This window comes from Nelumbo nucifera, chromosome 8 (genome assembly GCF_055504915.1).
Source record: "Nelumbo nucifera cultivar China Antique chromosome 8, China Antique-T2T, whole genome shotgun sequence".
Lineage (NCBI taxonomy): Eukaryota > Viridiplantae > Streptophyta > Magnoliopsida > Proteales > Nelumbonaceae > Nelumbo > Nelumbo nucifera.
The window spans coordinates 52,549,156-52,563,472 of record NC_142656.1 but is presented as its reverse complement, the minus strand read 5'-3'; the positions used below and the strand labels follow the sequence as shown (position 1 = coordinate 52,563,472).

Here is a 14,317-nt window from a genome sequence, read left to right as displayed (position 1 = left end):
TATCTAAAAGCAAATTACTTGTGTTGGTCAATTAATTTATCAATTTAAAAATATTCAAAGGATATACCTCCTCTTGAAAAACTTCAGCAATTCAACAGCAGCATCAGCTTCACACTCATTATAAAGGGACAATGCACCAGTAGTCTTCCCATGTTGTTCTTGACCATCAATAATGTCATAGAATACATACGGTCCAAAGTATCCATTCTCATGAAATGGTGCTGATCTACTGTCCATCTGATCACCATTTAGCAACTTGTTGTCGTAAAAGTGCAAGGAAGGAAACTGGCTTATCTGTGGGTGCATCCTATACTGCCAAATAAATTAAAGGTTGTCAAAACACATGCATCTTAAATGTATAATATAGTGTATGATTTTCTCATCATGGAGAAAACAGCACACGCTTGTATTATTATCACCAAGACAATTAAGTGTAGAGAGAACTAGCTGAAGAAAGGTAGGATGGGGTTCAGGTGTATTAAGATAAAGAGAAAGGCTCTCTGCCTATGGAGTATATAGATTAGGGTGGGACTCAAGTCAAGTTTCTCAGGCTTGCAGGCTTTGTGTATGGAAAGGCATAACAAGGTTTTAACAAGTTTTCTATGGATTCACAACATTTCTGGGGTTGTACCAAAGTCTAGATTGGTATCTTGGCATAGTTGTCAAGGCAGGCAGCTAGGTGACAAGGCACCCTTGGAGGCTCACCTCGCCTAATCGCCAAGCAGTTTTGTACTTTCTATTATAGAATATTTTTATTCTTCATTTTTTGAGATTATAATTATAAAATAGACAGTATTAAACTAAAACATTCATTTTGTGTATTTATATAGTAATTTCTTTTTATTAATTTCTTATTTGTTATGGTTTAATCAACACAAACATTGCTAAATGCTGTATTATTTTCTTCTTTCTTTTTCTTCCATATCTTCTACTTTTTTCTTTTCTTCTTTTACTATAACAAAAAATAAGGGTCCAGCCCCTATATTTTTCAATTTTCTTTTGTTTCTTCTTTTTCTTCTCATGAATATAGTGATTTTCTATACTTTAGCATGAACTTTATACTTTTCATGGTAAGAAACAATGCTTTAAAATGCAGAGGCATGACACACGGCATTCCACTACCTAGAGGCGTAGTTCGGAACATAAGAGGCGTAAGTCCTGAGCACAAAGAGGTGTACGCTTACTTAAGAGGAGGGGGGATGAGGAGGAAGGAGGATCTTATTTTTCTTTATTTTTAATAAAAATCTTTTATATTAAGAAAAATGAAGATGCATGTCAGTAGTTAAAGGGGGGGGGAGGGGGGGGTCTTGTCAAAAAGAGGGCTGGGGGGCAAGCCCCTCGGTCGAAGGGGTCTGGGGGCTTAATTCCCAGCCCACATTCTTGCCCCTTATCTTTTCTTTCCTTCCCTTTCCTTTTCTTTCCCTTCCTTTCCTTTCCTTTTTTTTCCTTTTTTCTTTGTTTTTTCTATCTTTTTACATGGGGTGTGCATCAGGCACATGAGGTATGCCTCTAGCACGCCTCATGAAAAAAGCGTATGAGGCATATGCCTCAAAGGTGTCAATGCCTCTGGCATACGCCTCAGGGCATTTTGGGGGCACCTTGCCTAGTTGTGCCCCACACCTTTTAAAACACTGGTAAGAAAATATGGTTATGGTACCTAGGATCTATGTTTAATACTTAAAAAGTCCATCACCTAGGCAACTAGGCATCCCCTGTTGCCTAGCCTTGCCTTTGTGCCTTGAAAACTATGGATCTAGGAAAGGATAAATGGTGTGGAATGGGGATATTTCACAACCCTTCTGCCCATATTTATTTAGGCTCAGTTCTAGATACAATCCAGTAGCCCAAGCTTTGAAGTTGCGGTTGAGCAGGTTATGTTTTGTCCCATCTTACAAAGGCCTCTTCTATGTATTGGGATAGAAGAGTTCACCTCTCTATTGATCTGGCTGGAAGTATCATGCACACCCGCAAACTACCTGAATTCCTTGGCTTGCCCCGCCATAGTCAAAACAATATGACATGGGTAGCAATACAGTATCCATGTTGAACATTAAATAATATATGCCCAATTTTTTAAATCGCAAGAATTAGATATTGCATATACAAATTCTGGGTCTGGGAACAAACATGCTTGGAATTGGAAGCATCAATATTTTTTCTCTAATCTTTCAAACCTTTTTATAATTTACTTGAGAAAGCATGAAGTTGGTGATGCAATTAGGAACAAACTCATTACCATGCATGTTGCAGTACAGTAGCAGGTCACATTAATCTGTTCAGGTATAAAATTAAAGGTAACCTGATAAGGAAATACCTAAAAGATGTTAGTCAATTGTTTTCTTAATCCAAAGACTTCAGAGAATTATTTTGTAATAATATTTCAACAAAATGAAGATTGGTTTTCTGGTCCTCCCCATCTGAAGATGTGCAAGAGAGGTAGCTCCTCCCAAAAGAAAGTTATTTATACATAAATTTTTCAATAGGAAAATCTGACCCCGTCAGACGTCATGCGGCATTTTTAGGAATAACAGAAACAGATTCTGAGATTCTGAGACCCCTTCAGTCAGCCTAGTTAGGCAGAAACTTTGCAACTCTCTAAGATCTAAATTATTCCTGAACTTGAATTAATAGCTTCAGTGGATGAAGGCCATTCAAACATAAAAGTAATTGAGTTAATGAACATGTTGGTACCTAATTAAAAAGGGGAGACAAATTGGAGGCCATTCTCATTCTCATTAAACAAATAAATCTCTGTTGAAATATGACTATCTTGTACTCTATTATCTTGAGACAAGTTGATGAGACAGCTTTTCTAGCACAAAAAGAAATTAAGGAAGAGATCTTTTTCTGTTGAGTATCTGCCATTTTAGCTTGTTTTCCTTCACTTCTCTTGTTTCATCCTTTGCATCCTTATGATCTACACTTCAATAATTTTTGAATTTGTATAGGTCTTCTAAAAGGAAATTGGTGAAAGCTTCTACCACTTATTAATCTCTTGCCCTTTTGTGTCTGATATTTGGGTTTGGTTTCTCTCCTTGTTTGGTTGCAGATGGATTCCTCCACCAAGCATACACGACTTGTTTGCTTCCTCTTTCTTCAGGTAGCCAAAGAAGAGGGGCAAAGCTCTTTGTAGATGTGGTAGGGCTGCCATTTGTTGGCAGTGTGGGAAGAAAGGAACACTTGTATCTTCTCTGAAAAGTAAAGGAGTAAAGAAGCCATCATTGAAGCAGTGAACTTTAGAGTGGTCCACTAGGCAAAATCTCTGGGGGTGTTTGATGATATACATACAGATCTGATGCTCACTAATTGGAAAGAAGTTGCACTTTCAGCACCAGTCAGGATGAGTGTCAGTCCTATTTGGTATGCTCCTGCTCAAGGGTACATAAAACTGAACTTTTATGGTAGTGGTGAGGGCAATCTGGGGCCCTTCAGGTGTAGGAGGAACCTTTAGAGATAGAGGGGAAAGTAATCACAATGTACTCTGGTCCTATTGAATATTCAAAAGCTAATAGTAGAATGAGATTCTAAACTGGTGATAGGTTGACTGCAAAAGGAGAATTGTAAACTCTGGAAATTTGCCAATGAAAAAAGAGAGTTTGACTGGGTTGCTCGAGGAATAGAGATTCAGTTTCATTGGGTGAAGAGATCTGCAAATTCCTTTGCTGATATTCTGGATAAACAAGGGATGGGAAGGGAACATTTATTTTGGGCAGTGCTGTAACGCTTTTTTTCAGCTTTCTTCGGGAGGGTTAAGAGTTTTTATCTCTCCCCTTTGTTTCCTTTATATTCTATATTTCTCTCTTTAATAAAACTCTGTTATTGATCAAAAAAAAAATTAACTCCAAACCCTAAAAAAGTTCACCCCTTACATCTGTGGCTCAGAATTTGACCCTACATGCACCTCCCATTTCCCAAGACTCCCCATCAGAACTTTCCTCGCTCATAGGATATTTCATTTCTCTCACAAACTCTTCCCCTCCTAAGTCCAACACGAATCCAGCAACTTTCCAAACAAGAAAAAGAAAAGAATAGAAAAGAAAAGAAAACCAAAACATAAGCCCCTGGAGTTTCAAATAATATTCTCTGAAATCATTACCTGTTCAGTCAGCATAATTACAGGGTGGCCAGCCCTTTGCAGACGCTCAAACATACTGCACTCGTAGAGAAATTTGCTAGCCAAGTTTGAAAGAACAGTTGCAGGAAGTTGTTTTGGATCACCAACCTTCAAGAAGATAAATCTTAGAGTGAGCTTAAGCTTAGCATCAGATCAGATAACTAATCAGTAAATCATGGCAATATTTCTTTTATTTTCTAGTTTTGACAACATAGTGATATTGTTGCAGAGAGATTGAATAACTGGCTCATCTAGCTTACAAGTGAAAGTAGTGTAGTAGCTAAGAGTCTTGTCATTGGAGAAAGCATTGGAATAATGCCACCAGTAAAAGTGAAGGTAGAAGATATGGAGAGGAAAGCTAGGCCTGCAGCTATTGTCCAAGGTGAGTCAATTGGCAAATCTAATACAGTATGAAAGATAGGGCAGCAAGGTAGGGGAAACCACATAGAAGGGTAGTCTTAAGGAGTAGGTGGAGAATTGGAGCAATGGATCAGATATGATGGTTTCAGGCTTGGATCTGAGGAGCCAGAAATCATTGATAGGAAGCAGGTCAGAATATAGTGAATATGAAGAACATGGAGGGAATGATGGATTTGAGCCAGAAGCTTGGACTCTTCTTCCTAGGATGCAATGAAAAGGGCAATGTTGGGAAAAAGTCATTAAAGATAAAAAAATAAGCCAAGGTGAGGTATGTTGTTACAAAGGAAGAGGAAGGCAGTAACGTCTCAATTAAGGGAAGTTCTGGGGGTAGCTGGAAAATAAGTGTTTCCAAAGAGAAAAAGAGGTAGGATTGGGAGATCCAAAATGGAGAGAAGAGGGTTAAGGGTAATGGAGACTCCCATGACTTAGTAGCTTAATTTTTATTTTTATTTGATTATTTATTTTGAAAATGTATGGTAATATATTGTATTAAACCAAATCAGTCAAAATATACAATCAGCCCATGTACATTGAGATACTGTATGGCAAACAAAGCAAAAATGTATGACCAAGTAAAAAAGATATCCAGCATCAAAAAATAAAATAAAAACATAAAAAAGAACCACGCTGGATTACCTAAAAGGGTTACTTACCCACGAACATAATAGCCCTTTAAAATTGCTTCTTATTACACCCATATGTGCGTTTGTTCTCAAAAATGTGCTTATTCCTTTCCCGCCCCTTTTTCCAAATAACAGCAGCAGATAAAACACCCCATAAGACTCCCTCTTCCGCTTAATCCCTGTAAGTGGTAAGAGAAACTACAATGTATAAAGAGGTTACCTGACAATTCTGAGCATTCATTGCATAACAAAGCCACCTTAGTTGGGATGCAGGGATGTCCATACGAAGAAAGCCACCTTAGATGGGATGCAGGGATTTCATATTTTATACCAAGGAAAATGATTTGGCAATTACGAACCGGGCCTATTAAAAAAAAGATTGAACAGTGAATTGACCTTCTTTCTCCCACTTCCATACCCCTATCATCAGCTTCCATAAGATTTGGGTTGATGTTTTGCAAGAGGTTTAACAATCAGGCCATTAAATCCATTTCCCAATCATTTAAGTTCCTTATAAATGCTGGGCTCCAAATCACCACATCATTCGTATACTCAAATCAATTTCCACTTCAGCATTTCTGCTTTGAACTCTTTCAAATATGGAAGTTCTTTTAGAGTACACTCTCCAACCATCTGTCATTCCAGAATTTCACCCTTCTGTCATCTCCAATTTTATATTTGAATTCTGTTAAGAATTCAGGAAGTATTTCAGACTACCACCCCATTGGAGTAAGAGAAGGACCTCTATTCCATCCATGATACTGAAGTCATATTTGCTTACAATTATTATTGTCCATAGGTCCCCTTAATCTTGACAACCATTTCCCAAGAAGTACTTAGTTTGTCTGCCATATTCTTCAAACTCCTAGCCCTCCAAACTTTCTTGCCAAGCAAACTTTGTTCCAATTGACCAAACAAAATTTTTTGATCTTTCCTTCCAACCAGCCCACAATAATTCCTTCCTTTTCTTCTCTGATTGCTTTACAACTAAGGAGAAATTTTGGAATGGGGACAATTAGTAGATTCAGAGGGAAGAGAGAACACTTTTTAAAAATATAACTTTGCCCCACTTTTGAGAGATATTTTGATTTCCACATGGCTAGTTTTATACAAACCTTTCTTTTTTTAAAATGGTAAAGTAATTTTGAGAGATACACCTAGAGGGGGGGCGAGGGGCAAAGGCCACCCCTACCCAGGAAAACAATTCACATTTCCCACAAACTCACCGAGCTCAAAATCAGGAATAAATGCTGAAACCCAGGACCCTAATCTATCAACAGTGAGTATTAAACAGCATATTGTTCCTTTCAGCCTAGACATTTCCAAACACCATGGCAGGGATTGGCTTCCAGATGCATTTGCCTTTCTAAGAGAGTCCGGCAAGCACCAGCTTCTTAGCACATTCTTCACCAAGCGTGACTTCCCCAAGGTGGGAGTCCCCACCTTACCCCTTATAAATACCAAGTGTGACTTCCCCACAAGTATTACAAATTGCCCTAACCCATATGTCCTTCTGTTAATATATTCACATTACATATCGAAGTTAAAAATTATGTGGACATAAAGAAGAACGCATTTAAACTATCCAATCATTACTTGAGGTAAAAAAAATAAAAATAGGAAAGAAGGCAATACATATGCAAAGACCATAGATAAACCATGCAAATAGAAGAGATTTTCCTCACCATGATACATTTGGTTCCCTTTGATTTTAGAAGCTGAAGAGGAATAAGAGTAGCAGGTTCCAGAGCCTAAAATGGTAAGATAAAAAGAAAAGGAATAGAGCTAGTTAAGTGCTAGTACTTTGACAGCTACAGAATAAAAAATGAGAATGGGGATAAATAATATACTTGAGCTGCTTCATCAATCACAACAGCATCGAATAGGGTATGTTCAGATGAACTCCCAGTTCTACAACCTGAAACAGATTCAGAGCAAACCGCATATAGATCTCCACCACAGCCACTCAGTGTAGTCACAACAATTTCAGCTTCCCTTAGGATAGACTTTCGTAGTTTATGTTTAAGGGCTTTGCTTTCTTCAGTGACTTTCTTTTCCCGTGCCTGAGCAGCAGCTAGCTCTATACAAATTTCTCTCTTTCGTTCATAGAGATTTTTGAGTTTAATCCCTATTGCTGTATCAGACATTTCCTGCTTGCCCTCCTCTGTAGGTGCCCCATCTTCCAAAATCTTTGGATCCAAATTTCCATCCCTTAAGTTAGAACGCTTAGCTTCATAGAATCTAATTCGTTCTACCAACTTTTCCAAATTAGAACGGAGTGCTATTGAAGAGTCCCCGCTCAAATCATTATTTGCATCATTTCCACTTGTCTCTTCGGCTAAACGTTGATCAACCAGAGTATCAATAAAGAAGGGTAAGGAACTCGGATGAACAGTTTTTGCATTTCCAACTCTTACAAGATAAGGCTTGTACATCTTCCCATCACTTCCATAAAGGCCTTGATTAGATATTCTTGATACAAGCTCGTCCACCGCAGCATTTGATTGAGCACAGATAAGAACCCTTGCCCTCATTGAACTTTCAGTTGATTTAGAAATCTGTGCACTTTGCTCATTCAGTTGTCTAGCAAAGGCTGCATCCTGCCATGCCCTTGCGATTGCCGCAGACTGACTGATACATACTCTTGGAGTTGTGCATGAATTACTGCTTTGTCTCATACTGCTATTTAGTAGTTTCCCTACATCTTTGTTCCGTTGTAATGGTAGAGAAAGCAATACACTGACAATAGCAAGAATTGTTCGGGTTTTTCCAGTACCTACAAAGAGAAAATTCAAGAAATTAATCACAATCTGCTACTAAAAAGCTTGTTAATTAAACTAAAGAAAGCAAATGCATCACATACCTGGAGGACCTTGTATAAGAGATAATTCAAAATCTATTTTTGAATCATTAGTTCCAATGGCAACACTGATAGCTTGGAGCTGACTGTCATTGAACGAGTTCTTAAGTATTAGCTGCAAGGGCTTTGCTAGCTTAGCCAATTCAGCTTTTCTAGATTCATTACAATCACGGGAACTAATGGTTGGTTTCAAGATAATTGGAAGTACAGGAATATCACTTAGTGATGACAGCGCCTGGAATTCTCGAAGTTGAGGTGTAATGTTCATAACGCGACTTATATACCATTTGCTCCTCTCAGTAAGGAGCTTATTAGCTTTATTTAAGCGGGAAGATGATTTCTGAAGATATAATCTAATTACTAGGATATTTGACCTCCTTTTGTTGTCCTTCTCACGCCTCTCCACCTGAGAAAGAACAACTAGTTGAATCAACAAAAGATATATCAAAAGAATGATGGTTTGGAATATGAAATATTTAGTCATAAGATACTAACCCAACCCTAATAGTCTGATCTGAAAAACAATAACCCAACCCTAATAAATTGTAAAAGAATGTTCACTTAATCCAGGTGAGAGTCAAACCACATAATATTTTGTAATTAAGTATTTGCTCATAAGATAACTAAACTTGTAAATGTCAATTTGGTACCATCTAATTGATCTAATTGAATGTCCACCATTTGGAACAACCACAATCAAAGGTCATATGGGTGATACAGTTAAAAGTTCAACAACTTGAGCATGAACCATCAATTAATTACAAGCAACGGGAAGGAAAAAGTAGATTATGGATAGGATGTTATGGTCTTTTCATAGGTTATATGTTGATGTCTGGGGTTCATACATACAAGTAGTATTGTATTAAGCAAAAGGTCCTGGCATTGGCCATCTCTACATCAAATGGCAACTAGAAGAATAAACCAGATACAAAGTGCATGTGGCATATACATGATTCATCCTTAGAAGTTATGAATGTAAAGTACCTTTCCAACCATGTGAACATCATGAGCAGAATTTTGCAGGGGTTGTTTAGTAAGCAAAACCAGGTCATTTTCTGAACATCCTTTTGATGATGCAAATTCACCATCAGGAACACAGCGAATGAGATGAAAGTCATCAATCCTTTCAACTGAAAGCACAGACAGACTGCCACAGCACATATCTTCTGATGAGGAAGCCTCTACAAAGGAACTATGCAGTTGAGCTTTAAACTCTTCCAAAACCAAAGGGCGAAAAATTTCCACATATTCTTCAGGTGATTTGAAGCACACAGGCACCTCCTTCAATTTGGTCATACGTGGATTCTCAGCCTCATTTCTGGATGATAATCCAACAGTGGAAAAGTAATCAATTTCTAAAATGGGTCTATACCAGTCATCAAGCCTTCGAGGCTTCAACCTCTTAACTCTAGCATCCAGCCTATGATGAAAAGTAGATCTGTTTTCTTCAGGGAGCTGAATGACTTTTCTTCTAGTAACAGAGGTGATTGGCTTTGTTAACAATGACTTTGGACGACTAGCTGATTCAAGTGCAACATCCAGTGGGTCATCTTCAAGGTCACATATTAACTCTTTTATGGCAGTATCTCTTGTTTCTGAATCCATGGTTGGAGCAGAAGTTTCTTTAGAACAAGCCTGATCAGAACCTTCAACAGACTGAACCCTGGGAGCAGAAACTTCCTTTTCAGACAATAAAGAATTACTTGGAGCACATGTATAGTTTGTTTCATTTCTTTTATCATCTATTGCTTTTGATTGAATAGGAGAAAGAATGGACCCAACTCCAGATGCATTACAGTTCTGCTTCTGAGAAGCAGCTATAGCACTTCCAGCTGCATCTTTGATTAGAAGATTCTTTGTTAAGTTCTCTAAGATGTCAGTTTTGGAAACAGACCTCATGCCAGAGCCATCTTTCAATGTTCTTTTATCACCGCTTGGATCCATAGTCTTGTTATTAAGCATAAAATGGTTTGATCCACCATGAGAAAAGGTAACTAAAGCAGGGGCACTCTCCTCACCTTCATCATCAGAAAGGATGATTAGCTTATTTTCACCCTTACTTTCTGTATGCCCCACAGATTCTAGTACCTGCACATCATCATCCTCCAGGTGAGAAGGCTTTGTACCTAAAGTTGCATACTTCTCAAAATGCAAATCTTCAAAAAATGAGGGCTCTTGCTTCAGGGATATCTTTCCAACAGTACAAGCAATTTCACGTGATAACGAGACAGAGAGGCGTGATACTTGATCCTTCAACTCACCAATAGCAACACTATCTGAAATGAGAAAGTGCCAAAATTATTAGAGAAAAATAGGAAAAAGGGAAAGAAAGCAATGACAAAAAGATGCAATTAACAAGATAGGATCACAACCATAGTCAAAAAGAAAGATACAATTGAAGTCTCACCACATGAAATAAGCTTTTCAATTGCCCTGATAGTCCATGCAGAATTATCATGGCAAAAACCTTTGAGTATGTCCAGCAATAAAATCACTGTCTGTTTCCAATACCTTGTGATAACTACAAGGGATGACCTTCCCCACTCTACCAAATCATGAAGCCAACTGAAGTCAAAAACTTGCCCTGTCACAATGTCAGAACTCCCAGATAGCTTAGGGGAAGAAGAGATAAGCCGTTGACAAACAACAGGGAGGATTTCAAGCAGACGAACACAAGTCATCTGAAACAATAAACCAAACCATAAACAAACTACCAAGTAAAGATAAGAAATGCCTTTCTGAAACATGGCAAAACAAAAGTAAAATAGAAAAATAAAAAATTGACAGAGATAGGGTCCACCGTCCACCTTCCTAAATAAACAAACAGAAATGCTCATCAATCAAATAGCACAATAACTAACCAATCAGGATATTCAAATTGCTTTTTTTATTAGCAACAGAAATTTTCATTGACTAAAAACATGAGAGACTACAACAGGGATGGGAAGTTCCCCAGACACCCATCTTAGTTTTATAGTTCCGTCCCAATTACAATTCAGCCCAAAACAGTTGTTCCCTGTGAAGATAATGGCCATAGATATAGTTTGAGCATCTATAACTAGTATATGTTTTGTTCTACCTAATCAAAATACATTGACATACTTTATCAAAGATCAAAGCTAAGATTTCGAAAACATAGAAAGAGATAGTGCACCACCAAAAGTTCTGATCTAGAAGATTATAGGCCAAGTGTTTAGCATTGAACCAAGAAGCAATCATCCAGTTTAATAAATTTACAAGTGTTACCAACACTTTGCTGGCAAGAAAATAGATATTCTAGAAGGCAAGTTGGTGACTGAAGGACATTGTAATTCACAAGGAGAGTAAATTATGGGATTTTTTGTTTTCTTGGTTGGTGGATGTGTTGTGTTGAAGTTTTTCAAACTATATTATGTATGACGAAAGGGGTAATTAGGGAAGAAAAATTATATGTACTATCTGCCCCACTGGGAACTGCTCTGCAATTTGTATATTTCTAGTGTATATATGCAGCATCACTCTCATTTGAGAGAGAGGTTTGGTCTGGTTTGTTGCCCTAAATCTTTCTCTTATAGTGTCCATCTTTCTCTTTGTTTATTCTCTTTTCTCAGACCACTCACAACAACAAGGTATCAATCAGCTAGGCTCTGATGAACATTGGAAGGGCTAGTGTTCCTTCCGTCAATGGATTCTCTGCTGCCAATCCCTGGAAAGGTATAATTCAATTCCTTTCCCTTTTCTTCCCTCAAATTAGCTTCAGTTTGGTCCATTACCCCCAATGCCTGGTTTTCCTCCAAATCCTTCTGTTACAGCTTAGTTTCTGCACCTTCTCCCTCTTCTTCCCCAGCTAGAAGGATATGGTCTTCTACAGCTCCCCTACAGTCTCCTTCCTCTGGGAGGCAGCTTGTGGTAGGCTAAATACCATGGATATGAAGATCAGGAGAGGTTGGGGGAAGAAAAGGAATTTCATAGGAAAGGGATGAGAGGATATTAGTTAAAGAGGGACGCATGGCGAGAGAATTTAAGAAGCGAACATGTTTGAAGAGGTTAATGGAACATTTTAAAGAATGGAAGGGGAGCGGTTAATAAGTGGGATCCACTTTTTTATAAGGAGAGGTGTTGTTCCTTTGGGAGACTTCCAAGCAACTGTGAGAAGCCCTTGGTGTTTTAAAGGCAAGGGCTTAGGTTGAAACATTTAAAGAGGTGAGAAGCCCTCAATAAAGTTACAAGTGTGATTGGAGTTCAATGGTGAAAATAAAAAGAGTAGGCATTGGGCAATTTCCAGACTTGTGCGATCTTCTATTTGACAGGCAAGCTCAACTACTGGTTCTTTTGGAGGCTGCAGGTTCTAGCAATTCCACAAATGTTTATTATGCTGCGAATCATGTGGCTAATTTGAGACAGGAGCTTCTTCATGGTAACCTTGTTGACTTGAGGTCCATTGTTCATTCTCTTGAATCAGCCAAAGGTACAGAAGGGTTCATGCTCTATTTCTTCTCCCACGTTGAACCAGGAGAATAAGACTTAGTCAATGACTAAATGATTTAAATGAAGGCTTTATAAAGGTGGGAGATGGGATGTCAGTGATCAGTGAGCTCAAGAATAGGAAGGAGGGAAGTGATAAGGGGAGGCAAGGGTAAGGAGGTGAGTATTGTCGAGAATTTGAATCAAGATGTTTTGTTAGGGGGAGATTTCGACTATTTAGTCTCTAAAGTGGTTGTTGGAAGGTAGGGAATTGATTTGGATCACAGGGGGAAGGAGAATCTTTTGGTTGGGAGTGTCAATGCTTTGGAGGCTACAAAGAAATCTCAGAGTTTCAAGCAAGTTTAATGTTATTCATGTCACTAAGGTCTTTCCAAGGCTGAAAGATAACCTGGTGGACACAGGGCTAACCATCAAGTATAAAATGATTTATCAAAGAAGAGGAGTTAAACTCAGATCTCTTTGTCTCAAGAACCTTCATGTGAAAAATCAAAGACAAGGAGATGGGAAGAAGAATCTACCAATGGATCCTCACGAAGAAGGGTCGAAAAAGAATGACATGGTAGAGGAGAAGACTAGTAGGAATGGAAGTGAAATTAAAGAGGTCTCTACTAAGGCACTACCAGAGGGGAATGAGAAGAAGGGAAGCTTGGATTTGAAGAAAGTTGTCAATAATGAGGTTGAAATTGGCAAGTCTTCAGGCATGTTTTTCTTGGGAGGTGAGAGCTTTGCTAGGAAAGCATTTGAAGCATTTAAGAGGAAGAGAGGAAAGAATAAACTATGAGGAAAGCTCCTCAAGCAAATAGGGGGAGAAATTTGGGATGAGAAAGGAGGTTTGGAAGAGTTTGGTGAAGTGGACGATTGAATTGAGTTTTGTAGGAGCTTTGTGATGCAGTCGTTGGTGATGTGGTCGGTAGGTTTTTTTTCTTTGTTGAGTTTGTGGGGTCTTACCTTAACACCTTCCAATAGGTTTTTACTTTTCAAAAAAAATGGATGACATGCAAAAGAAAAAACTTAGACAAACAACAGCAGATGTCCTAACCACCAATACTCTTCCCACTCAATGCTAAACAGGAATCTATCCAACTTCGAACAAGTTGGGAAAGCATGTAAATTGGACCAAGTGAACAATTTTTGGTGAACAGGATCTCTTTAAGCTCACAAGAGTACAAATTCATTGAACTTCCTCATGCTAGGCAGGAGAGAAACCCTTCTCCATTTGAAAACCACCAAAGCTTCACTGTACCTGTAAGTATTTTTTATGTTATTTTTTTCAATTTCTGTTACTGTTTTTTGGTAGAATCCTCTCATACAAATATTTTTGCCCTTCATCTTTAGACACAAAACAGGAGTATTTTCTTCCTCATTTTCTTAAGACAAAAAATGGGCTCCAATCTCTTTTTTTTTTCTTTTTCTGATACAAAACAGGACTACTCCCCATTTTTCCAATTTTTATTTGACACAAAAAAGGGGCTCTACCCTATTTTTTCACCTAGGGAGCTCTCTCTCCACATCTTATACTGAACAGGGTCTCTCCTCATCTTCTCCCATTTTTTTAACACATAACAGGGACTCTGCCCTATTGTTTTTCATCTCTTTTGTATGCAAAATAGGATCTCTACTCCATTGTTTTCTAAGTCCTTTTTTACATGAAAACAGGTTCTCCACTTTACTCTTTCGTAGGGTATTTGTGTTTGAATTCTGAAACTCTGAAGATTTCTTTGTTAGCTACGGTGTGGCTGTGTGTAAGTCTTTATTTATGTTAGTTTGATCGACATGGTTTGGCTCATAATTTTTTAACTCCTATAAGTCTTTATAAATGTGTTATTTTGTTTAATT

General features: G+C 38.1%; 1 protein-coding gene across 5 annotated transcripts in view; it reads right to left on the bottom strand.

The window, feature by feature from the left end:
• Positions 1 to 14,317, bottom strand: part of LOC104601580 (P-loop containing nucleoside triphosphate hydrolases superfamily protein) — a 53,052-nt gene that overhangs the window by 3,027 nt on the left and 35,708 nt on the right. For 2 of the 5 annotated variants that reach the window (XM_010264961.3, XM_010264962.2), the window contains exons 14-20: positions 10,425 to 10,698; positions 9,002 to 10,293; positions 8,021 to 8,423; positions 7,008 to 7,933; positions 6,843 to 6,908; positions 4,097 to 4,222; positions 68 to 312 (exon numbers count right to left, since the gene is read on the bottom strand). In XM_010264961.3, coding sequence (XP_010263263.1) covers positions 68 to 312; positions 4,097 to 4,222; positions 6,843 to 6,908; positions 7,008 to 7,933; positions 8,021 to 8,423; positions 9,002 to 10,293; positions 10,425 to 10,698 — 3,332 coding nt within the window. Of the gene's footprint in view, positions 1 to 67; positions 313 to 4,096; positions 4,223 to 5,170; positions 5,337 to 6,842; positions 6,909 to 7,007; positions 7,934 to 8,020; positions 8,424 to 9,001; positions 10,294 to 10,424; positions 10,699 to 14,317 lie in introns of those variants that run through there. The other 3 variants (XR_016079269.1, XR_016079268.1, XR_016079270.1) reach the window with 3 other exon arrangements.